Raw genomic sequence first — 27,004 nt, forward strand, 5'->3', positions numbered from 1 at the left:
TGGCCTCTAAATTTGGGTGGAATTCCTGAAAAATAAAAGGCTGCTGCATTCACTAGAATAACTTGCAGTCCCTGATTCAAAACAGAGCGATAAAATACAATATTTAGGTGAATGCAACAACCATAGATAGAGCAGATAATGCGCAAGTCAATCAGTCTCTCAGCAATCAAGCAAAAAAGAAATCCGGATATCACAAAAATCTATGCATGTATGTATATGGCTACAAGCTAAAGAAAGCTCCACTCAATGACCACAAGAATCCACCTAGGAAGGAACCATGATCGACAGAACAAAAGTAACATCTCAACCGTCCATCGACTATCGCTGGCAGCAGCTCGAAAGCAAAGCTCCGACGACGCGCTCCACGTCCGCCTCCCTCCCCCGCTCAGTCTGTCGAGTTCTCGTGGAGCAACACGTACTCCCGGCTGCAAACCAAAGGAAGAAACGTTTGTTCACGCCCATATGTCAGAGCTCAGAAGGCCGGTTGTGTTGACAATAGGTTGCTCAAACAATAAGATCTAGGAAAGTAACAGCAGACTATTTTGACCATACCTACTATTGCCAAACTTGATGTTGTCCCTTTCGAAGAGTTCGTAGTAGCGGTGGGACTCGACACGATCCTCCTGCGGCATTACAGCATGTTTGAGAGACAGAGAGAGAAAACGGAAGGGTCATAAACCAAACCGAGGTTGAAATGATATCACGTGTGTGGAAAACACGTGTCTGGAAAACTTACATTGATGAATGTCCCATTGGTACTACCAAGATCCATCAGATAAGGCCTACCAAACCAGGCAGAAATATGTTAAGTCATCATTCACTAACATATGATGAAGCACTCAAGGACTAGGACCAGCATGCTGATCAATTACGACATACTGCTATGTACAACAATAGCTAAGTACCTCACTTGCTTTGACATCATGCCATCTGGTTGCTCCTTCTCTACAAGTCTGATGAATAATAGGCAAAAGATCATTTGATCAGAGTGTGATTTCTCAACATACGCAGACAAGAGTGTTAGGCACTTACTTAGGCTTACCTATATTGAAGAACCGCATGTTGCTTGCTGCAGGAGGGATGGTCGGTGGGGATGTCTGCAATTCTCCTTTCCCTTCCAAAAAGGTAGTGGCTCATGCGATGAACATACAGCGGTTCTGTTCAATCAGGTAGCATCATCAGAAACATTCAAGCAACTCAAGTATCATGTCATCAAGAAGAGCGTGCCAGTACTTCAGCAGTTCAGCACCCTCCATCCTTGCTAAGGAAATCCTCTGTAAAGACTAAGGAGCTAAACATCCATTTGGAATTCCACATTAAATTGCTAACTAATGTCTTTATGAAGCTGCTTGTTGCCATTGACTTCAGTGCATTCACTATAATTGAAAACAAATCTAGCGAGTCATTCACAATCCATATCATTATCCTGATATTTACTAAGTCCAAATTGAGAATACTGCAACATAACCATGCCACATAACATAGTGTGCGGGTGCCCATGGCCATGGGTGTATGTGGGGACTTGCAAATCGTCTCGTTCAGCCAACATATTTGCCCGGTATCCCGCATAGTCTGCAGCAGTGATTCTTCTCCGTTCTACAGAAAACTCAAACCTCAGCACATACGTGAACACAATGATTTTTCTCTACACACACCTGATGCTGTAAAGTATAAACTGATCAGCTGATCATGTGTGTCACTTATTAATTCATGTTCAGACGCAGCAGGGACATTGATCATAAAAAGTATTGATATCGATTCATTGCTACATGAACCAAAGATTTTCTGAATTCTGAGATAGTTTTGCTAACTACGTGTTTCACACCCTGTTGATCGATTCACGTTTAATTATGTGTGTATCAAGTATGGACAGACACACCATGTACCTAGCAGGAACGAATAACTACTAGCAAGACTACATGGGCTTGTGCGGGTATGTCGATGCTGTGTAGTAGACAGTGCCGGTTGGCGGGCTACCACAAACGACCCAATAACACACACAGGATGGAGCAGACAGAAGCAGGCAACTTGCTATTAGTCCCACTTGCACCCTGAATCGACACATCCTTTATATTTCACAAATCAGTGTCTGTATCTGATTGGTATAGCGTATAGTTACCTCGTGGGACCTATTTAATCCCCAGACAAAGAAAATAATTATACTAATCCAAGACAAGCCTATATCATAGTGTACTTCTGGTTACTGCCGTTGTCCCCTATTAAATGTTTGTCTAAAACTGCCGAGATTAGGCTAGTTAACAAATGGAAATTTTATGAAGGCCTGTTTTGTCACGTTGAGTCACTTAACACTTGCTACTGAACCTACTTTTCTTCGCAATGCAGGGACGAAAATAGAGAATTGACTGCAAAACTAGATAACTAACCGTTGGCATGTGTGGAAAAAAAATCCTGTTTCTCAGATTTGCCTTGTAACAGCTATTAAATTGATGGATAGCATGATATGAAGCAAATAATAGCTTCGTATATGGAGAGTAATAAGTCAAGGATAAGTACCATTCAGTGCTTCACCACCCTTGAATACATAGAGTCTCCATCTAATATCTGATTTGCGAGCCTCTGGAGGTTCTGAATACAACAAGGTTATACCTGAAGAGGAAATAAACTGTCAGCTCTGGAGATTGTACAGTAACAGTGCACACAAGGGAAAGCTTATTTATGTTAGCTTTTCTAATTGGTTGTACCACCATAATAGGAACTGTAAGTGTCTATGATCATTGATCATGCAAAAAATAAATATTCAAGATATACATGCTTGCGATCAGCACCTCCAACTTTGTTAGTCTCCTCGGCAAGCTTTCCAGACAGCTCAAATGATGGTTTTTGCTGCAAAATAAATACATTTGCTAAAATAAGAATGTGTAGTAAATGAAAAGACGAAGCCAAAAAATGTTGTTACAAAAAGTATTACCGGAAAATAACAATCATCTCATATATTAACATTCTTCAAATAATTGAATCGACATTAACGCAATATCCATCATGGTGTGTAGACTACCTTTTCTTTCACCTCCAGAGCTTCTGCAGCAGTATTCATCATTGCCAATGAATCAGCATCACCACTCCTGACCAAAACAGTGTTTGGCGGTTAATAATCGCAGACAAAAAAAATGCATAGCGGCAAGAACATTGGTTAAGGCAAAATAGCATGCTTCAAACACATAAGAACTAACAAGAAACTCTGGTTATATAGCACCCTCGAGTAAAACATAAATGATTCAGAAATATGGCATAAACTTAGCAGCCCAGCAGAAAAGAGGCAACCCAACGTACTTAACCAATAACAAAGAAAAAACGGCGCATGATTGCTTTGCTTTCACAGTATAGAAAGTCACAAGCAATTAAGGCGATCCCAACTGAGATGCTTTCCAAAAGAATGATAATGACCCAGAAACAACAGAAAATTAATTGCCCCAACTATGAGTATGTTTTTCACTTGAGGGGAAGATGCTTGACAAACAAACGTGTTTATAAAATTGGGAAGATCCTTCTTTTGCCATGAAAAGGCCCCAATTTGTATCTGTCAACATAAAGGGCATAAATCTTCATGCGACTCAACAACAAGTTAGAGTTTTTTTTATCTGGCACTGGTGGCGACCAAATAGCAATCAGCTACAATGCAGTATCTGCCACCACAAAAGGGAGTAAATCTGAATTGCCACTCAACATCATATCAGAGTATTGTGTTTGACACTGGTGGCGAACAAATAGCAACCAAATACTCCCTCCGTTCGGAATTACTTGTCTTGGAAATGGATGTATATAGAACTAAAATCATAGTTAAAAAAGGCGCGCCTAAGCGAGCGCTTAAGCGCGCCTAGGCTCTAGGCGTTGGCAAAACGCATTGCGCATAACTACGCATAATCTGTGCATAACTGCGCATAAGCATGCGCTTTGGTCAGTAAAGCGTAAGGCGGTGGCAAAACGCACAATTAACGCCTAGCGCTTTTTTGAACTATGACTAAAATACGTCTAGATACATCTATTTCTGCGACAAGTAATTCCGAACGGAGGGAGTATAATGCAGACAGAAAATAACGTCCATGCTCCCAGCCAGCTGGAGCACGCATCTCGAACACAAGAGTTCGGAAAGCAAAACTTTTCGAAAGCCATCACAAAACATCCTAACTTCTGCATACTCTACATAGCAGAGGTATCAAGATCATTTCATGCCTCCATTACAGATCAGAGATCACTGTTGTCAGACTGCCAACGGCAACTAAAGACCGAACACTATTTCCTGTGACAACAAAGGATTATGCCCTTTGCCCTTAGCTGATACAAATTTGGGCAATATTGTATCTGGACAGTGGTGAATACAAAAGAAAAATGTGTGTTCATTTTGAGCATGAAGTATGTTCAACATCTAGCTGGTCTCACTAAAACATTGCTCAGGTAGAGGACCAGCTTAATATAGATCAAAATTAATCATTACAATGATATATAATTTCCCTTAATATATGTGCTTATATCAACAAACAGAAAACTGTAATAAACAAACCTTCTTTTGAGAATATAAAAAAGTCCATAAGTCAAGAGTTTTGAACACTCACCGGGATGCTACATCCACTCTAGAGCTTGTATCCTGAAACAAATCAAAAGCAACTTTCAGACTGAAGTCTACACGCCACAATATAATAGCAAACATGAAAGTACCATATTAGTTTAAAATTGAGATGGTATATGACTAATAGTTATATCCTATAGAATCTGCAGACAGGAGGGTTCAAATGGGTCATGGTTAGTGTATGGTATGTATAATGAAGTGTGAGCTACTGGCTACACAAGTTGCACAGCAGCCAATTGATATTCGAAGGTATCAAATGATTTTCTGACATCCTGTTCATATTGGTAGACCTTATCACATATTGGGTAGCAACAACATAAATGCACAAAAGAAGACAGGTAGCCAAGTAACATATGGAATTATGAAGAGATATGAGGAAAAGGGTTGGGTATCACCACACACCTCACGATGTGCTGCACTTCTGGATGCCCTTGGTGATGTGTGAGATTCATGCCTGCCCCTATGTCTATGCTCTTCTGGAGACCCTGATCGGCCACGCCTAGATGATCGTCCTGATCCACCATTGCTCTCATCCCGGTCTGCCATTCTATCTCCCACGGAATCCCTTCTGGGACTTTGGTCTGTCCTTTGCTCCCTGGAACCACCTTTTCGGTCCGGGTCTGACCTTTTCCCTTTTGAATCATGTCTGTCGTCGTCCCGGCCTGATCGTGCCTCTCTCGAAGCACCTGACCTATCATCCCTGTCAGTTCTTCTATCTCTTGAGTGACCCCTTCCATCATCATCATCGTCCAGTCTTCTACCTGTGAAGGCACTCCTATCATCTTTTGGCTCCACCTTCCTATCCCTTGACGCATCCCTCCCCTCATCACGCTCCCTGTGCTTCCGTGTGCCCCGGTCTTCACTACTGGGAGGTCTCCGACGGTCGCCCTCAGTTACATCTGCCCCTTCCCGCTCAGCCTGAGCTCTCCTTAGTCGCTTGGAACGTGGTGAGAGCGACCGAGACTCCCGTTTCCCAGCAGGTGACGGCGACCGTGCGTGTTTCGGCGACCTCACCCGTTCCTTCACCTTCTCTCTCTGTGGCGACCTCTCCCTGTGTGAAAGGCTAGCCTTGACAGGGGACCGCCTCCTAGGCGAGCCACTCCTCTCAGCATTTGAGCTCTCCCTCCGAGCTGACGAGCTGTGCTTGCGTGGAGGCGACACACGCTCCCTGGCCGGAGAACGGGACCTTGTGTGCCCCGGCCTCCTAGGCGAGCCAGTCCTCTCAGGCCGTGACCTCTCCCTCCGAGCTGGCGGGCTCTGCTTGCGTGGAGGCGATACGCGCTCCTTCGCTGGAGAACGAGACCTCGTGTGCCCTGACCTCCGGGAGGATTGATCCCTCCGGTCCACAGTAGAAGCCATTCCTCACCTGAAAGTATCACAAAATCAATTCAGAAGGAGAAATAAGGGGCAAACCGTGAGGGTTCATGAATCGCAGCAGTGGGAGACCCAGGGATGACCAAGGGTGGGGTGCTAACTTATGACATGCTAAAAAAAGGATATCTCACATAAAAAAATGCCTTACAAAAGCATACTGAAGCGGATAAATGCCTTTTGCAAAATATGTTTCCATCACAAAGCAGAAACCCTATCAAGTTCAACATTAATACAATTAAAATTAGATGCTCGGCGATGGACTCGGACTACTGACAGTGCTGCAAGCACAGAATTGCTTTCCCCAATGTCTGTGTCCATGGGCATAAAAAATCAATGCTTGGTTCAGTTTCGACCACCATCCAGCTACACATAATTACAAAAGAGAACATAAGAAAATTCAGCAGCACAGCAGCAATCTAGTTGAGTAGAGAGCGCAAATGAACATACTACATGAGTTTCAATCATCAGACGACACACCAAATAAGAAAAACAGGACACATGGTTCAGTTCAGTTGGTATGCATCTAGCCACAGAAATCAACTGCAGAATATCAGAAGGCGCGGCAGTGCTATTACCGTTTCCTGGTTTGATTGCTGCGGTTTTTGCTGATTTCGCTAGCTCCGGATTGGATTAACCTGCGACAGGTGAGAACCGGTTAGGATTCGGGACCCTGCTGGCCGTGCCGTTCTAGGGTTCAGAGCGGAGAGGGAGAAGGCCAGCGAGAGGAGCCACGGCGGAGAGGAGGCGGCGCCACGGGTGGACGGAATGAGGCGGGAGGGGCCGCCATGGGACGAGGGATGGGGACGGAGGGGGGCGCGCGCCATGGGAGGGGGGCGCTGGTGGGAGGGAGGGAGGAGGCGCCATGGGAGAGGAGCACGAGGGGGCGCGGGAGCGGAGGTGCGGGGAGGATACGGGGTGGAGCGAGGGTCCGGGCACGGACAGAAGCTCACCTGGGCCGCCGTCGCCGCCGGGGTTCCGCCGCCGCCGCCGCCGCGCGCTCGTCGTGCAGCTGGACTCGGTGAAGATGAAACGGGGCGAGAGAGAGGGAGGGAAGGGCCTAGAAGCGGATTCGGCCCGGGAGCTCGATGTTTTGTTTGGGCCGGGCAGGCTACGCCGACCTTTCCTCTCCTCTCCTGTCTAAAAAAAAACAAGGAATTTGTATTCTAGAGAAAAAAAACAAGGAATTTGCGCACCATTCTGAAAAAAAGGAATTTGTGCACCATCTCTTCCAAAAAAAAAAGTGAGTCATCCGATCTTCATGGTCCACAAATAGCCCCTTTGACCCCACAGATAAGCCATATTTTATTCGCAGATGACAACCTGTTGTTCTTCGAGGCTAATGGTGTGGGAGTACCAGAGGTGCACCAGGTGTTGGATGCTTAGTGGACTGCATGGCTACAACCTATAGGGTAACGGATAAATTTTGACAAGTCATCAATCTACTTCAGTAAAAGGTTTCAAAATATTAGAACGGAGATAGAAAGGCTCGCTGCAAGTTCCGAATGAGACGTCGAATGAAGAATATCTTGGGACACCATCTGATGTGGGGTCATCGAAGAATGGGGAATTTAAATATTTAAAAGACCGCCTTTGGAGCAGGATCTAGTGACGGATTGAGTGAACCATGTCAATGGCTGGTAAAGAAGTTTTGGTCAAGGGCGTAGCCCAAGCTCTGCCAGTTTACTCTATGTCTTGCTTCAAACTCCCAAGGGGTCTATGTGAAAACTAAACATGGTAATCAGAAAAATTTGATGGGGAAGTAGAGATGGTCAGCGAAAACCACACTGGGTATCATGGAAAGACATGACACAACTCCAAGGCATGGGAGGCCTATGGTTTAAAACTCTTTAGTTTCTAAAATTGCTACAATTGCCCCTTCTTACTATTGCTTCAAGGCAGCAACATTTTGAATAACCATTGTTCGCCATGTCCAATTTCAAATGTGTGGCAATAATAATTTAGTAACGGCCGACATTACAAATCAAAACACATGTGCACAGAGCGGGCACAATCTGTGGGAAAACAACATCATGAGCTACAATTACTCGTTGAATCAGCAGCAAATCAACAAGAAAACAATGAAAGAGAAGTCTAACCCTGGTTTTAATGGAAATGTGAGGAAAGGGGACCGGGGGAAGGGCACGTCGAGATCTTTGCGAAGGGCTGATGTTGGGGGAGGAGGACGACATGGAAAAAAGATGATGATGTGGAAAGAAGAACATGGATGCTCCCACCCCGATGGCATTGTGGAGCAGATCGGTGGCCGGTGTTGCTCCCCTGCTCGGTGGCTCGCGAGATACTCCGAGGGGTAGTTTAGTTCAAAGGACAGCGGAAGTTCCAGTCCTGCTACTCGCTGGATGATTTAGGCCGGCGAAGGTGGTAGTGGGGAGGGGAAGAGAGCGGAGCGGGGCGATGATGAAGTGGAACCAAGGGCTTGGGTAGACGGGGGTAGGCGTAATTGCCCGTAAAACCAATGGTGCGATTTGTTTACCCGGGTTCTGATTACGTGGTGTCGTTACTTTCTTTTTCTGAAATGTGTCATTACTCTTTTCGCGGGGAAAATAAAAGGGCTAAACATGCTCAGTGCTTAAAATCGAAGGATACCGCGTTGCCTAATTCTCAACGATGAAAGAAATGATTGAATTAAAACAAGGGTTAGCTATTTTGATTTTCATAGTTGTGATATTTCAATGAAATATACTCCCTCCATTCGGAATCGCAAAAATTGGATGTATCTGGAACTAAAACACGTCTAGATACATCCATTTCTGTGACAAGTAATTTCAAACGGATGGAGTATATCATATACTATTTGAGAATCGTTTTGGGTGAAATAGTATCATGAACCATGAACACGCTCGTTTTCTCACAGCAGAAGACGAACAACACTTCCTGGGCCGCGGGCCCCCGAGCGGCGGCGAACGAACGAACAAAGCCGACGCGCACGCGCCGCTGACTCCTCCCCCAACACCCCACCCACCTTCTCCGTCTTCTTCCTCCTCAGACCAACGGAGCCGACCCGATCCGGTCAAAATCCAGACGACTCACTGCTTCCTCCGCCCTCCCTCCCTCCCGCCCCGATCCCCCGCCATGGTGAGTCCCGCCGCGGCGGCCGCCGATCCGCGCGCGAATCCTCCGGCGCCGGTTCCGCTCCGATCTGACTGACTGATTTGATCTCATCTGCTGCTGATGCCAGGTGTGCGTGGCGTGCCTGATCCCGCTCTTCCTCATCCCCTTCGTCAACGCGCTCCCCTACCTCTTCGACCTCCTCCTCGTAAGCCCTCCGCCCCCCTCCCCTTCCTCGCGCCGGTTGGTGCCGGTGTCGAATCTGGTGCCGTCGATTCATCTGGTTTCTCCTCGGTTCTCGGATTCGTGGTGCCAGCAGCAGCAGCGCGCGTAGGTGGTCAGTCGGGCCGTCCTGAATTGGCCACCGGTTGCGAGATTTCGTTGGTGATGCTACCTAGCTCTGTTGGTTGTGAGATGAATGAATTTTATCATGCGTCTAACTAACATAGCTAGCAGCACCAAAGCTATCACATGAATAAACTCAAATTAAATGGGACGCTGTGTCAAAAAGCAAAGTGGCCATGAGGATTATCGCGCTTGCAAACGGTGGCAGGGTTCATCAAATTGCTGAGATTGTGAGATGCCTAGTGTTCGTCGAGGACTCGAGGGTTGTGAGGATCAAATAGTGTCTGCGTCGCTCTAGATGCATCAGTTTGATTTCTACTCATGTTTTGATTGTTCCTCTGCCAAGTGATGTGCGCCTTTACATCCAAGGATGATTGTTTGACGATGTATTATTGCCTGAAAAAATTGGCATGTTGCTGTTGCTCTTGATGATAGTGGAATCCGTTCTCATGTTGAGATCGTCTGAAGAAAAGTATATGTGTTTCTGTTACTCTTAAGTGAGTATGCTTACAACTGTGTGCTCCCTGTTTTATGAACACTGACCCATGGTCTGAATGCGCATCGCAGAGCAAGGTTTATCGCATGCTTGGATGGGAATACAGGAGGCCCGAGAGAGTCCCAGCTGCCTGCCCGTTCAAGCCTGCAGCAAACAAGACTGAAGTAAGCCTCACTGCTGATGTTACTCCTTTCTGCCCTTATGCTTGTGTAAAACATAGATTCCTGCTTACCGTTTGGTCGTCCAGATTATGCATTCTTTCCTAGTTTATCCTTGCTGTACATGATATATGAAAGATTCAGGTGGGGAAACTCCCCCCTTGAAAATTCAAAAAAAAAAAGTACAGCCAAATACATTTGTTTCACTCAGCATCGTACCAAAAGTCTGACAGATACTGTAGCAGCTAAACTGCACCCATCCTTTGCTTCCCTTAGCTACATGATAATCTCACAACGGTCTATGGAGAATAAATGGTCCAGCTGTTAGCTTGTTTAGGCTTAACTTTGATTTTGGATTTTGGCTTATATAAGCCAAAAGAAAACCTAATTATGTGGAAGCCAGAAGCACATAAATAGGTGCTTTGTTCTGGCTTATAAGCCGAAATCCAAAAGCCAGAGTTGAGCCTAACCAAGCACTCCATTAAGCTTATTGATTTTCAGTAGCAGTTACCTTTGAGCTTAGCCTGTTAAGTGCTTTTAAATTTACAGTGCACTCTTTCTTTGTAGGGTGTGGCGGGTGAATCAAAACCAGTAGCAAATCCTCATGTTGCAAGTGCAAATCCTCTGGTGGAACCCCAGAGTGCTACCACAGAAATGAAGAAAGATGATTAGAACATGTAACGCTCGCCCGATTTGACTTATGTGAACAACTCTCACTATTTGTATTTGTGACTGCGTCGTAACCGAGAAATAATTAATGTAAGATTGTATATTTGGGCAAGGGATTGCTAAAATATTCCGCTTTCAGCATAGGTTATGCATATGCATGTGTTGTGATATTACTCAAATGCGTGTCCAATCTCTTACCACCATTGGTAACAAAGAAGTGATCCAAGTCAAAGATCACTTGACATACTCGAGTATGTCGGGTCCATGTAAGCCCCATCCTGTCTCTTCTCTTCCTCTAGGTTTCGTGTGTTGTGTTGCTCTGCCTGCTGGGGCGGTGGACATGGTGAATATCTCGAATTTAGCTAGTGTGTCCCTCCTTGGTGGTTGCAGTTTGTTTGCAAGTTTTTGGATTTCTACAGCCAGGACATGTAATCTGGTTGACCAAATATTTCTGTTTCCGTTGGGATTTGGTTGCCTGAATTGTCATATATCCCTGGTAGTTCTGTTTTGAACAGGCAGTGTAGTACGGGTAATTGCCACCCATGCCCCTGCCTGAATCATGCGACAAACGGGCGACAAGGGTGTCATTTTATTTTTCTGATGTTTGCAAGATTCATATTGTTTTGTCGAGGAGTATGACATGATGGATTGCACTCTCCCTAAGCCGACGGGATGGGGCGTAGCACGACAATAAAGCTTTACTGTTCCCTGGGATTGGCTTTGGGCCTTTCCTACGCAGCTTAGGTGGAAGGCAAAGAAGGCCCCCTTCCAGGGGGGAGGGCGAGCCATCAGTGAGATACCACTCTAGAAGAGCTCGGATTCTAACCTTGTGTCGGACCCACGGGCTAAGGGACAGTCTCAGGTAGACAGTTTATATGGGGTGTAGGCCTCCGGAAAAATGACATCTTACTCCTTGTAGCAATGTTAGAGACTTGGAGTTAGAGATGTTATGTTGTTTGCATCAGCCCCGCCTCTAGAGTGAGGGATATATACATATAAATGGATGAGTTGAGGTCAAATAAAATAAATTGGATGAACGTCAGTTTGTTGGTTGCTTTTCTGTTGAGTAATAATGTGAGCATCTTCTTTACAAACAACAACAATGGTTTGATGTCTTACATCACCAGTCTACCAATCCAATTCAAATTGGCTTGTTGGTGTTATTGTTAAGTTGCTGCGTATGCTTGCAAATGTTAATTGCCTGTATCAAGAACGCTGCCCCATGGTTTGAATGCCCATTCTAGAGCAAGGTTTCTGTTGTATGTTTTGATGTAAAATACGGAGTCATGAAACAGTTCAGCCTGCTTGCCCGCTCATTCCTTCAGCAAACAAGGCAAAAGTAAGCCTCTGTGCTGAAGTTACTCTCATCTTCCCTTATGCTCGATCTAGGTTCATTATTATCTTTGGCCTCTAGATTATGCAATCTTCGATAGTGTATCAGATTTCTTCTTATCATTGGTCTGTGCTGATGTTACTCTTTCCGGACAATGGGGCAAGCCGTTTTTTAGTTTCATTGCATGGTCCAAACATAGAGGTCACACATATGTTGTGTTTTATTTTGCTAAATTATATCAACTAAATGGTGCAACAATTCCATAAAATATATAGCAATAAATTGAACCAAGTACAAAAAATTGTTTTGTACTTAGACCAGGTTCTAATTATTTCACATGTTACAAAAATTATTGTCATGTAATCATGGACGGAGCAAAAAAAAACAACTTGAATGAGCACAAGAAAAACGAATGACCGAGTAGTGCCAGCTAGAAGGTGAGAAAATATGGGGATTCGAGGACGAACCATTTGTTCATCCCCTGCAGCCTCTAGAATTTTCTATAAGCTTGACAACCATACTTGCAAATTTCTCTTAAAGTATTTGTTAGACCATACATTGTGTAAGTCCTTTAAAAATACTACAAAGAAAATACATTTGCAAACACTTTGTGTTACACATATGAATGTGAATTTGCCTTTTGTTGTTTTTCCTATACTCAAATGGGTGTCCAATCTAGCGAAATCTGTCAATGTAAACATAATTTGAAAGTAGATTTAAGATTTTTGTTTTGTTTTATTAAATACAACAACAAATATAATTTAAGATTTGCATGATAAAATTATAAACATATTTTAGATTTGCAACATAATAATTTATGTACCAAAACTAATAATATTTATTTTATTTTTTGCAACATAATAATTTATAAACCAAAAGTAATAATGTTTAGTATAAACAATATTGTAGTGTAACTACTTTGTAATTAGCATAAATACTAGTTTGTAAGTAGGCATAGTCGGCATGGCTAGAAGGTAGTAAAATAATCAATATGAAAACATATAAGTTCGACATCGTCTACGGCAACACTACAAGAAATATGTTAATACATGACAGATTTGCGGTGACAATATAAGAAACTGTCATGGACGGTCTGCTACAGCACTGAAAGCCCGTCTAAAGCCCGCCCAATCGCTCCGTATATAAAACGCTAACCCTAACACATTCCTCCTCGGTCCCCTCCTCTCTTCCTCCTCCATGCAGACACCTTCCGATTCCCTATCGCCGACACCCACCGCCTCTTCCCATCCCTCCTCCCACAGCTCGTCATCGGCCCTCCCCCACCCCTCCTCTCACCTCGCAGCTCTAACACGTGTCAGATCCTCCGCATCCCCCACCCATCCACCCCTCTCGCAACCTAACTCTCTTTTCTCTCTCTTTCTCTCTCGTGCGACCCAACGTATGTCGATTCCGGCAACGTTCACCACTCACAACACACCGACGGCCTAGTTTCCAACCCCTCCCTCCTCCAGTCTGGCTGGATTCGCCACTACCGGTCTCCGGCGCTCGCCCATGACCCCTAGCCCATGGTTAGGGTTTCGATTGCAACATCTCGTCCATCGCCGGCGCATCTCCGGTGGCTCCTCTCCATCGGAGAGCGTCCCTCATCGCGCCTCTCCGCCTCCTGGATGGCGTCCCCTAGCTCGGTGCTCATGCGGGTTGGGCTGGATGGTGGCGACCCCGACCTCCTCTGCCGCCTCTCCGCCGCAGTTGTGCATCTTGTGGCGACCTCCTCTGCTGCGCGACGGTGGTGGCTGACCTGCACTGCGACCACTGTATCACCAATGAACCTCTTAAGTGAGCACTTGTACCTCTGCCTTCCTCATCTATGACATCCTCTGCTTTTTTTATTTCATCCAATATTCGCTTGTGACCGACCACTTTTGGTTCCCGATCTATATTCAACATAGGTTTAGGCTTGCATTTTTCACTTAGATTGCATAGAGAATGTTGACAAATATACAGTATCCTCACGAATTCTGTAAGTTTGAACATTGCATGATTGAGCAGAGGACATCCAAGCCGGTACTTCATTTTAGTTGGCACATTTCAAGGGCTAGTAATTTGGTGTCTGATATATGTGTTTTAGCCTTACCAATGCAAAGATGGAGAATTTGTTCCGTTTATTATTAATATCAAAGATGGTCAGTGTTGCACAACTTCAGGTTTATGATGTTAGTTCATTATAATTCCAAGTAATAAATAGATACTTGTTACTTTATGCAAGATGAACCTCAAGTATATATGAAGAAAAGGAAAGTAATGTGCAGCTACCCATTGTACATTGTTCCTTAGTTCAGTTAGTATGCATTTGAATGACGGGTGTTGACTGGAGACTCCCCCTTGGCCCCCGTGTCGCTCCCGCAGGGGTGACTCAGGCGGCGCCAACCCTAGCCCGCCTCCGGCCTCCCTCCCCTTCTCCTCCACCTCGTCGCCATTGGAGGGGGTCGCCGGCACGCCGTGCGGCCGCGGGGAAGGTGGCAGCGAGGATTTTCCTGCTCCGTCGTGCACGGGGAGCCCTCGAGCCGAGGCGGCGGCCTCGGGTGGTGGCGTGACGCAGTCCTCAGCCAACGGCGGCCGCGGGTGCTGGCCGACTGCCTTGGCCGCGCGGGCGGCAAGGCGGCGGCGGGTTGAGGCTGCTGGACGCCTTCGCCTCCAACGCTCGGGTCCCCTTTCAGATCCGGTCTTTGGTCGTCCCAGGATGTCGACGCCGGGTTCAAAGATGGGGCAGGGGGTGGTGTAGTGCCCGGAGAAATCCAGGCCGATTCAGCCAGCCACGACGGCGGCGACGCCCGCGGGCGCCGTCCCCTACCTATAGGCGCCGTTATGGTACTCCCCTCCCCCTTTTGCCTTTCTCCCCTGCTCGTTACCGGGCGAAAGCCCAAATCCTTCTGGATTGGGCGGCAGCGACGCCCGTGGCGTTGTCACCTTCATGAAGGTGCCACCTTTGGTGAGTTTTGGGGCGAGCTCGCTCCCTTGGTAGGCGTTTGGCGGCTGCGTGGTTGGAGTCTGCGGTGTCTCGAAGGCGCTAAATTATATCAACTAAATGGTGCAACAATTCCATAAAATATATAGCAATAAATTGAACCAAGTACAAAAAATTGTTTTGTACTTAGACCAGGTTCTAATTATTTCACATGTTACAAAAATTATTGTCATGTAATCATGGACGGAGCAAAAAAACAACTTGAATGAGCACAAGAAAAACGAATGACCGAGTAGTGCCAGCTAGAAGGTGAGAAAATATGGGGATTCGAGGACGAACCATTTGTTCATCCCCTGCAGCCTCTAGAATTTTCTATAAGCTTGACAACCATACTTGCAAATTTCTCTTAAAGTATTTGTTAGACCATACATTGTGTAAGTCCTTTAAAAATACTACAAAGAAAATACATTTGTAAACACATTGTGTTACACATATGAATGTGAATTTGCCTTTTTTATGTTTTTCCTATACTCAAATGGGTGTCCAATCTAGCAAAATCTGTCAATGTAAACATAATTTGAAATTAGATTTAAGATTTGTGGTTTGTTTTATTAAATACAACAACAAATATAATTTAAGATTTGCGTGATAAATTATAAACATATTTTAGATTTGCAACATAATAATTTATGTACCAAAAGTAATAATGTTTATTTTAGATTTTGCAATATAATAATTTATAAACCAAAAGTAATAATGTTTAGTATAAACAATATTGCGTGTAACTACTTTGTAATTAGCATGAATACTAGTTTGTAAGTAGGCATAGTCGGCATGGCTAGAAGATAGTAAAATAATCAATATGAAAGCATATAAGTTCGACATCGTCTATGGCAAGGTGGGAGCACAAGTTCAGATGCTCCACCAAGGATACCTGGTTGAACAAGAAAGTTGTTCCTGGCAGCCTCTGACGGAGACGACCCCGATGGGGCCTTTGATAAATGCAGCGCAATGACTATCTTCAGGATTCACAACAAACTTGCCCTTGTCGTCGCAGTAAACGAAACACAGCGGCCGCATGCGAGGGAGGTGGAGGCGAGGGACGAGTCCCTTGTGGGCGCCGCGGGGGAGGCTGAGGTGGGGGACGAGGGCCAGAGGAAAAAAACCGGTTCTCATGGGGACTGTAGTACTGTCTTTTGTGATCATATATAAATGAGGAATGTAGTTGGCCTTAATCCTTTATGTTAATCACGTAAGATCGGTTACATAGATGTAGCATTACTCTTCATCATATATTTGTCTAAACCATTGTCGATGGGCGGGATGAGACTAAACTTGTGCATGCTTTTTTGAGCAACTACTTATGCATGCTAGGTTCTTAAGATCTTACACTTGTGCATGCTAGGTTCTTAAGATCTTATAAATGGGCCTCATGCTCACATGTGTCATGTAGAGGGTTGTGCACTCGTCCGCTAGCCCATACGAGCACTAAAGGATAGCTACCGTATAGTAAGTACTACTGTATACTAGTAGTAGTCATTGCAGACTGTTTTCTTTCGCACGTGCAGGTATAGAAATAAAGTTCATTGGTGGTCAGTAACAAAGCGGAGCAATTTTTTTTCTTGTCATCTAGGTGCTAACTTTCTATATGAAAAATACTCTCTTTGTACAATGCCTTGTGTGGCCTTAAGAATGTTGTGCATAGTTTAAGTTCCTTTGTATTTGAGCAAACTTTCATATATCGAGTTTTCTGCCGCGAGGAGGCCAAAGAACACGAGGCTGATTATGACGGACTGTTTTTGATATGTGATAGGGTATTTCTGGTAAAAAACTTGCATGATTAGTTACGACATCAAGATTCTAATACTAGAGTTTGTCATGTTATTTCTTCATCTTTCTAATGTTAAAGTCTTCTTTGACGTTCATGGGCATGGACGTTCTCTTTGTCTATCAAGACTTTGTATCCAAAACTTCCACAACAAGTATATGCTCCGATTTAAAATATGGTATCCCTAAGCCTTAACTGACTGGTTGGCAGAGAGCTAAGATGCTTACGACTAAGGAAAAAGAAGAATGGTAAATAATCATGTTGATGTTGGAACTTCAACAAGGCAAGTGATGATATCTTTTTACAATATCCTATTGAATGACAACTGTTTGACAAGAAATACCATATACATTGGCAAGTCATAGCAAATGTATCCTAAAAGAAAATCAAATCGGTTATGTGCTTACCAACTCCTTATGATGATGAACCAGAAACATTTGTAGCCGAAAGCACTTTGATTGCATCTTTCACATACATAGCAACATGGCAGACAATACGGGCCAAGAGGCAACACCCAACAACAGAACAAGAACCCATCACACACTCGATGGAACCATGCCAACAGAACAACATCACATTCAGCAATCGCATATGACAAGTTCAGATTTACATATATTGGAAATACAAAGGAAGCCACATGACTTGCCATAAGACCATCGATCGGTCTTTTCGTTTTGGGGATGCGATTTACCCACCCTCCACTAGTATCGAATTTCCTAGAATTAAATTGTAGAACTGCATGCACTAGCCGGTTCACCAAGAATCTCAAGCTGATGGGGAAAGGTGTGCATTTATATGCCAACACCCCCCTCACGTACGGCTCCCTCGAACCTAAACGTGGACCAAAAGTGAGCTACAATTTAATTACGCTAGCCGAGTCTTAAGCTCAAGACCTCTTGGCTCTGATACCGTATAGAACGGCATGCACCAGTCAGTTCACTCAAAAATTCAAGCTGATAGGGAAAGGTGTGCTATGCATTTATACATCAATTATAAACGACCTGCCCCGATGTCCGAGGTCCAACATCTCCAACATAGATTTCTTCACCATCAAGTGAGGCCCCTTGGTGGTATATATATATATATATATATATATATATATATATATATATATATAGAGAGAGAGAGAGAGAGAGAGAGAGAGAGAGCTATAAACATGTAGAAGAAGCAACATCATTGATCGCAATGAGCAAAGCAAGGAGAAGAAACTTCTACAAGCATAGCATTGAAGATGTATGGAGTTGGTTAAATGAACACACAAAAATATCAATAGTTACTCCCTTAATTAACATGCATAGAATCAAATTAGACTACTTATCAACACTATATAGTACTTATTAATGTATGTTGTTGTCATAAAGTTGTTTATCTTCAATCACAAAAAAGGAAATTATGTTTTCCATTTATATTTAGTCATATTCTATTTGTGTGTGTAAGTCATCTCTTCATGTGTATGTGCGCGTGTGCAAGTGCACATGCAAGTAAGTGAGTGAGAGAGGGGGGGATAGAACATCACTGATATGAGATGCAATTCATCTTCGGCATGTCGAGGATGATTAATCTCCATTGTTGTTTGTTTTTTGAACAAGGAGTGCAAGATGGATGTGTTGGAAATATGCCCTAGAGGCAATAATAAAATGGTTATTATTATATTTCCTTGTTCATGATAATTGTCTATTGTTCATGCTATAATTGTATTAACTTGAAACCGTAATACATGTGTGAATATATAGACCACAACATGTCCCTAGTGAGCCTCTAGTTGACTAGCTCGTTGATCAATAGATGGTTATGGTTTCCTGACCATGGACATTGGATGTCATTGATAACTGAAAGTGCAATCATGCCCTTAATCATATTTTGATGTTGATGACAACACATATGCTCGGGACTAATCATGTTTATCAAGTATATCTCAGGATTATGTTCCAAAGACTGTGTGCATGGATCATGACTAGGGACAAAAAGCATATAACTCAAGAATGGAGATACAAGATGTTGACTTCATTTATGGTTTGTTCTTGAGTATAGGGATCCCACACTATTAAGAGGGGATCGATGGATCTAGTGAAAAACTTGCTCAAAAGCTACTATCTCTATACCTTGCCTTCGGAAGTCCGGTGTTCTACGGACGTCCGGTCCTTCCTGATTGCCCGGACGTCCGGACACTTCCACAACAGAAGCATTTATACGGATGTCCGAAACCCTCCGGACGTCCGACACTTCCACAACAGAAACATTTCTACGGATGTCCGGAACCCTCCGGACGTCCGACACTTTCACAACAGAAGCGTTTTTACGGATGTCCGGCCCCGCTCGGACGTCCGTATCATGTACACTGGGTTGTGGGTCACACTTTTCACAGCGGCCGGTCGTCCGATGGCTGTCAGACGTCCGGACCTATTTGGGCCTCCGGACGTCCGACGTTCTTCGGACGTCCGGCCATCCTGTACCCCAAACGGTCACTTCTTCCCACCACCTATATATATATATACCTTTCCCTTCCACGGGATAAGGTTGACCATTCACTTTGAGCCTCTCAAGAACACTCCTCACTCTCTCTCTCATTCATCCACACTAAATCCTAGATTCCCAAGTGTTCTAGGAGCATTTGAGAGAAGTTCTCCAATCAAGTGATAGATCCACTCCTTCCCCTTCTTTGCACCAAAGGAATTCGTGACTTGAGCAAGTTTTGAGCTTTTTTCCCATCGTTCTTGTTACTCTTGGAGGTTGGAGACTCCTAGGCGGTAGGAGTCATTCGGAGAGGAATCAAACTTTGTGATTACCCTCGGAAAAGTTTGTGAGGGTTTGGAGACCACCCCAAGGTCTACCACTAGTGGTTGAGAAACGCCTCCGTGGTGTTGTCTCAAAGGGAGAATAGGGTGAGCCTTCGTGGCGTAGGTGTGCCTTCGTGGTAACTTCCACCCCTCTAATGGTGACTAGCTTCCCTCCAAGGAAGTGAACATCGGCATACATCCTCGTCTCCCGGAGTTGCGGTTATTCCTACCCCTAACTCTCTACTTGTGGTTACTTGTCTCATTAGACTTACGTACATTATATTGTGCCTGCCTACTTACGTGTTTGTTATTGTTTGCTTAGTACTTTGTGCTCACGTGCAATTGTTAGGCTCATCTTCATATTCCTCATTATTGCCTAAAATTGCCAAGTAACAATTAAAATTTGTAATTGTACCTATTCACCCCCCCTTTAGGTCCATCTCGATCCTTTCAATTGGTATCAGAGCCTCGTGCTCTATTCTTGTGGCTTAACCGCCCTAGAGCGAGATGAACCCAGATGGGACCCCCTGGTTGTAGATCCTAAGGATAAAGGCGAGGTTTCCTCTAAAGTCAAGTCCTTTACGTCTCAGGATCTAGAACGGGCCCTTGCTAAGCAAAAAGAGGAGCATGATGCTTCTCTTGAGGCCTTGGTCCAACTGAGATTAGCCACGTTGTCCGCGGTGCTTGCACCACACTCAAGTGGTGTGGGTTTGAGGCCAACCGTGCCTACATCATCACTTGGTCAACAACCTCCTAGCAATGAACACACCAGTGTTCCTTGGCTTTATGCAAGACCTCAGGTTGAGAAACCAAGATATAATCCTCAAGGCAAACCTCCTTTACTTTCTGCTACTTCCGATTTTGCTTTGTGGAAAGTTGCTATGCAGGATCATCTTCGACATGGAAACGATGAGATGCTGGAGATTATAGAGTATGGCTACCATGTGGTTGATCCAAAGAACCCCACACCAAGAGAAATATATGACAAGAACCTCAATGACATGGCAATCATGTGTATAAGGAGAGGTATGGATGAAAAGCAAAGGAGACCGTTCATACACATCAGAAGTGCCAAGGAACTATGGGAAAGTATTATATGATCCAGGACTAGCACTTCTACCCTCCGGAGTGCTCAATATAAAATTGCCAAGGGGCAATTGCAAAACTTTTGTATGGAAAAAGGTGAAACCCCCAATCAACTCCTTGAGCGTCTCATGACTCTCACTGCGGATATTGAGTCATGTGAGTGTGACAAGACACAAGATGGATTCAATATGACTAAGAGGTTTCTTGTGGATAAGTTGCTTCATGCTCTTGCTCCATATCATCATCAAATGGTGTGGGACATAAGACAACACCATACCTTCAAGGAAATGACTACAGATGACATCATATCCACCTTCCAACTATTTGAAGAGTCAAAGGCCAATGCGACAAAACACCTTGCCATGCATGGTTCACCATCATCAAAGATCAATCTTGCATTGAAGGCCAAGCAAGTATGTGAAGATGAGCAAAGTGAAGAAGAAGAAGAAGATGAAGATGATGAAGATGGTAATGAGATTGAATCCGACGAGGGCCCTTCGTATGAAGACATGGCTCTTTTTGTCAAGAAGTTTAGCGCCGGAAAATTCAAGGGAAGATTTCAAAAGAAGAAAGTAAGAAAATGCTACAACTGTGAAGAAACCAATCACTTCTCCAACGAGTGCCCTTATGAGAAGAGAGAAGATAAACCAAGGTTTCCCAAGACCTTTCCCAAGAAGAAGTTGCCAAATCCTTTGAACTCCAAGCTCAAGAAGAGAGATGGAATGGCAATGGTTGCTCAAGAAGAATCTGATCCGGATGATGTTAGTGGTGTTGCCGGAGTTTCTCAAGACTCTCAAAACACGTTGAGGTTAGTAAACAAGAGTGGTGACGTGGTCACCTACAACTACATGAAAGATTACAAGGGCAACGCTCACAAGTGCCTAATGGCAAAGGCCATGGTTGAAGAAGGAGAGGACAAAAACTCTTCTGACAAGGTCAAGGTAACTCCACGATCAAATCCTCCTCTTTTCACACCTTCTACTTCTAGTGATGAGTATATTGATGCGGAGGATAGCTATGAGGATGATGATCTAGATGATCACCACTATGTGCTCCCTCAAAGGAAAGAAACTCACTATGTTTCGTATGCTTATGGAGATGGTGAGTAAGCACACCATCACCATTAAGGAACTCGAAACCCTCGTCACCGAGGAAAAGGAAAAGTGTGAAATCCTTGAGCGAAAAGTCCAATATGAGGAAGCACGAAATGATGAACTATGCTTAAAAATTGGTGCAAATATTGATGTTCACACAAATGATCTTGCCTCCTTGAAAAAGGCTATTGACTCTTGCGAAGAGTTAATGAATGATAAAAGTAAGCTTGTGAAGTCTCATGCTTCTCTATCTAAGGATTGTGAGCTTCTATCCGTGTCTCTCAAGACTAAGGAAGGAGAGCTCACCGTTCTTAGAAAGAGTTTTGAGACGCTCAAACTTACTTATCTTGAAACTTTAGCCAAGGCTTACTCTTCCCCTATTATAAATGTTGATGCTTGTGCTACTAACTCTAGTAGTGATCTAGTATCTATTCTTGAGGAAAATCATTTTCTCAAGGCTCAAATTGAGAAAGGTCTCATGACATGTGCTCAAGGGCAAAAGAACCTTGATGAGATTTTGAGCCAACACAATGAGGTGTTTGCCAAAGAGGGACTTGGGTTTGACCCGAGCACAAGCAAGAAGAAGACGTCCTCCCAAAAGTGCACAACTCCTCTAAACGAAACATTTGTAAGAGAAGGGCACAAGGAGAAAGGTAAGGTTGTGAGTGGGAAGGCCACAAGGGGCATGCCCACTCTCAACAAGCCTAAAGAGTTCATGCCTCCTTCCTATGTACTTCGTAAGACTAAGGATGGAGAAGTTTTTGCAAAATTTGTTGGTCCTCGAAATGCATTCCGGTTCTATGCTATTTGGGTCCCTAAGACCCTTGTAACTAACTTGAGAGGTCCCATTGCAAAATGGGTGCCTCTAACCAAGTCCTAATTGTGTGTAGGTAAGCTTCTCCGGTGGAGTGAAATGGGTGATTGATAGTGGATGTACAAATCATATGACCGGAGATAGCAAATTGCTCTACGATTTCATGGAAGCTATTCAACCATTCATGAGCATTATGTTTGGTGGAGGTTCAAAAGGATAGGTACTCGGGTTGGGCAAGGTGGCTATCACAAACGACATGTCTCTTGCAAATGTTATGCTTGTCCAATCCCTTAAATACCATTTGCTTTCTGTTTGCCAATTGGCTTCTGTTGGTTATGATACACTTTTTGGACTAACGGATGTGAAAGTCTTTAAGAGAGATACTCTCGAAGTGGCTTTTGTTGGAGAGTTGGATGGCAACCTTTACACGGTTGATTTCTCGAAAGAGAGCACATTCCATGCAACTTGTCTAATGGCCAAGGCTGACAAGGGGTGGCTATGGCATCGCCGGCTAGCCCATGTCGGCATGAGAAATCTTCAAGATCTCTTAAAGGGGAATCACATCCTTGGGCTAAACAATGTCTCTTTTGAGAAAGATCGTGCATGTAGTGCATGCATAGCTGGGAAGCAACATCAATCAAAGCACCCACCCAAGGACATAGTATCTACTTCAAGGCCCCTGGAGCTCCTTCATGTGGATCTTTTTGGGCCTCCTTCATGGGATAGTCTTGGTGGGAAAAAGTATGGGCTTGTCATTGTTGATGATTACTCAAGATATACATGGGTGTTCTTCCTCAAGTCCAAGGACGAAACGAAGATCACCTTCATTGATTTTGCCAAGCAAGCCCAACGCAAGTTTTACAAAGAAATCCGGGCAATAAGAAGTGACAATGGCTCTGAGTTCAAGAACTATACTTTGGAAGAATTTCTTAGTGATGAAGGGATTGAACATCAATATTCAGCTCCATACACTCCTCAACAAAATGGTGTAGCCGAATGGAAGAACCGTACACTTGTAGAGATGGCAAGGTCCATGTTGGATGAATACAAGTCACCACATAGTTTTTGGGCCGAAACTGTCAATACAGCATGCCATGCATCAAACCGGCTCTTCCTCTGCACTATATTGGAAAAGACTCCATATGAGCTGCTAACTAGAAACAAGCCAAATGTCAAGTACTTTCGTGTGTTTGGGTGCAAATGTTTCATTCTCAACAAAAGGGAACGGTTAGGAAAATTTCAATCCAAAACAATTGAGGGTATATTTGTTGGTTATGGATCAAACTCTCACGCCTATAGAGTCTACAACAAATCCAATGGATGTGTTGTAGAAACTTGTGACGTGGTGTTTGATGAATTTAATGGCTCCCATGGGGAGCAAGTTGATCTAAGTGATGTAGGTGAAGAAGATTCTTCTCAAGACATTCTAACCATGGGTGTTGGTGCACTTCTTCCTATGGAACAAGAACCTCATGATGATGAAGAAGAAAATGGAGGTCTCACACATCATCAAACAACCTCAACATCCATACCACCACAAGCTCCTATTGTTCAACGGATACCCTTAGCCCAAGTTGAAGAGGATGATCAAGTCTCTCTTAATGATAATCATCAAGAACAATATCATCATCAAGAGCAAGAACAAGAAAGTCCAATCATTGATGATGAACCTCAACAGATGCAACATGAACAAGAAGATCTTCCTCCACACATGAATGATCCATATGTTGAAGATGTGGATGATGGACATGAAGTTGAACCTCGTGAAACCCTCACCTCCATCATGCCTCGAGTGGCCGGTCGTGTTGATGTTGACAAAATCCTCACCGGCATCTCGGAAGGTAGAGTCACTCGTAAACATTTGACAAACTTTTGTGCTCACTTCTCGTTTGTGTATAGTATTGAGCCACTCAAGGTACAAGAGGCATTGATGGACAACGATTGGCTTGTTGCCATGCAAGAAGAGTTGAACAGTTTTGAACGCAACCAAGTATGGTCATTAGTCAAGAGGCCATCTACCGAGCACAACGTCATTGGAACAAAATGGATTTTCAAGAACAAGCAAGATGAAAATGGTGTAATCATCCTCAACAAGGCAAGGTTAGTGGCACAAGGGTACTCACAAGTTGAAGGTTTGGACTTTGGTGAGACCTTTGCCCCCGTTGCCCGTCTTGAATCCATTCGCATCTTACTTGCTTATGCCACTTTCAATGGTTTTACATTACATCAAATGGATGTGAAGAGTGCTTTCCTTAACGGTCCTCTACAAGAAGAAGTATATGTGTCACAACCACCCGGGTTCGTTGATCCTTTTCACAAAGACTATGTGTATAAACTTCATAAGGCTTTGTATGGCCTCAAACAAGCACCTCGTGCTTGGTATGATCATCTGAAGAAGTTTTTACTCGATGATGGTTTTGTGAGAGGGGTGATTGATCCCACTCTTTTTACTAAGAGGGACAAGGGTGATTTGATCCTATGCCAAATCTATGTAGATGACATCATTTTTGGTTCTCCTAACATTCATTTGTGCAAGAAGTTTGCGGCTTCAATGACCAAGAATTTTGAAATGTCACTCAATACGGATTTGAAGTTCTTTCTCGGATTTCAAATTCAACAATTTCAAGAAGGAATTTTCTTATCTCAAGCAAAGTACCTCAAGGATATTCTAGAAAAGTTTGGTATGTCTGATGCTAGTCCATGCAAGACACCCATGCCAACCAAAATTACTCTCACTGAAGACAGAAATGGTACTCCTTTCGACCCATCTACTTACCGCTCTATGATTGGTTCATTGCTTTATCTTTGTGCATCTAGACCAGACATCATGTTTAGTGTATGCATGTGTGCTAGATTTCAAGCTTTCCCTATGGAAAGTCATCATAAGGCGGTTAAGCATATTCTTAGATACCTTGTTCACACCCCAAAGTTGGGCCTCTGGTACCCCAAGGATGCTAAGTTTGATCTCATTGGGTACACGGATGCGGATTGGGCTGGAGACAAAGTGGATCGTAAGTCCACATCCGGTGCATGTCAGTTTCTTGGACGATCCTTGGTGAGTTGGTCCTCGAAGAAACAAAATTGTATTGCTCTCTCTACCGCAGAAGCTGAATACATTGTTGTCGCTAGTTGTGCAACTCAGTTGTTATGGATGAGGCAAACTTTGAGGATTACGGTATCACCTATAGAAATGTGCCTCTTCTGTGTGATAATGAAAGTGCCATCAATATTGCTGAGAACCCCAAATATCATCTCCCCACCAAACACATTGATATTAGGTATCATTTCTTGAGAGATCATGTTGAAAAGGGTGATATTCACATTGCTCACATTGGCACAGATTTTCAACTAGCAGATATCTTCACCAAACCTTTAGATGAAGCAAGGTTCTGTCGACTTAGGCGTGAACTTGGTATCTTGGAGCTTGACAACATTATGTGAAATCTAGTACCCATTCATGCATGAATCTAATGTCTTGTCATGATGTAGGCATATACTTAGGGGGAGACATTCAATTCATGAATGTTCTCGCCCTACTCAATGCATAAAAAGAACCAACACTCTCAAAGTATCCATGGGTCTAGGCCTATGGTGCTTTAACATGATGGAGTAGTGACTATGCACTCAAAGTTCAAATCTTTCCGTGTCATGTCATGTCTACTCAGACATATTGTGGCAGTAGCCACCACTTGTAGTATATGGCTATGATTGAGTGAGGTAGGGTATTAGTTACTACATTAGTAAATTTTTACTATGGACGAAAATTGCCTTCTCCTCATCATGATCAGCACTTGCACCTTTCCCTCCTAACAAAACTTCTGGCGTCGGACGTCCGTAGGTTCCGGACGTCCGTGTGGTTCTTCACTACTGGTCGTCCGTAGACATCCGGACGTCCGTAGACATCCGGACGTCCGTAGACATCCGGACGTCCGTAAATTCTTCTCTGACTACCATCGACCGGTCGTCCGGCCTCTCCGGACATCCGTAAAATTCACTCTGGTTCCCTTAAGTTGGCCTAGACGCCGAAACTCCGGACGTCCGTAAGACTCCGGACGTCCGTAATAAACTTTCTGTTACAATCTATCCGGTCGTCCGAAGCCATCGGTCGTCCGTCCGCTCCCGGACGTCCGGACGCATATTCGACTCCGATCGTCCGTAGGCTCCGGACGTCCGGACGTTTTTACTGGGCACTATATAAACTGCGTCGTAGGGTTTCTCAACCAACCACATCCTACCCGCTAGTTTCCCCACCGCCGCCGCCGCCGCTCCCGCCGTGCGACCACTTCCCGCGGTCGCCCGCCGCCATGCCCCTCGCCGGGTTTTCTCTCCACCGCGGATCTGCGGCTCGCCGTCCGGCCCGTCCAGCCCGTTCAGCCCGGGGCTTCTCTCCCCGGCCAGCCCGTCGACCCCCTGCTCCAGCACGCCGCTCGGCTCCTCCGTGTTCTTCCTCTCA

General features: G+C 44.3%; 2 protein-coding genes across 3 annotated transcripts; one reads left to right on the forward strand and one right to left on the reverse strand.

Annotated features, from left to right (window-relative positions):
• Nucleotides 1-53: 53 nt before the first annotated feature.
• On the reverse strand, nucleotides 54-7,052 carry LOC123139978 (FHA domain-containing protein DDL). Of its 2 annotated transcripts, XM_044559702.1 has the most exons (12): nucleotides 6,910-7,052; nucleotides 6,535-6,594; nucleotides 4,988-5,951; nucleotides 4,572-4,603; nucleotides 3,017-3,083; nucleotides 2,787-2,844; nucleotides 2,515-2,607; nucleotides 1,043-1,157; nucleotides 906-953; nucleotides 737-782; nucleotides 553-623; nucleotides 54-425 (listed from the first exon to the last, which is right to left on the reverse strand). In XM_044559702.1, exons 3-12 carry the CDS (start codon nucleotides 5,942-5,944, stop codon nucleotides 386-388), a joined length of 1,527 nt encoding a protein of 508 aa, XP_044415637.1. In that variant the 5' UTR covers nucleotides 5,945-5,951; nucleotides 6,535-6,594; nucleotides 6,910-7,052; the 3' UTR covers nucleotides 54-385. The 2 variants fall into 2 exon arrangements, with proteins under 2 accessions (XP_044415637.1, XP_044415639.1); XM_044559704.1 differs by lacking the exon at nucleotides 6,535-6,594.
• Nucleotides 7,053-8,808: 1,756 nt separating this feature from the next.
• LOC123139979 (uncharacterized) lies at nucleotides 8,809-10,834 on the forward strand. Its single transcript, XM_044559705.1, has 4 exons — nucleotides 8,809-9,052; nucleotides 9,156-9,233; nucleotides 9,938-10,030; nucleotides 10,592-10,834. Exons 1-4 carry the CDS (start codon nucleotides 9,050-9,052, stop codon nucleotides 10,694-10,696), a joined length of 279 nt encoding a protein of 92 aa, XP_044415640.1. The 5' UTR covers nucleotides 8,809-9,049; the 3' UTR covers nucleotides 10,697-10,834.
• Nucleotides 10,835-27,004: the final 16,170 nt, after the last annotated feature.

Source organism: Triticum aestivum, chromosome 6B (genome assembly GCF_018294505.1).
Source record: "Triticum aestivum cultivar Chinese Spring chromosome 6B, IWGSC CS RefSeq v2.1, whole genome shotgun sequence".
Taxonomy (NCBI): Eukaryota; Viridiplantae; Streptophyta; class Magnoliopsida; order Poales; family Poaceae; genus Triticum; species Triticum aestivum.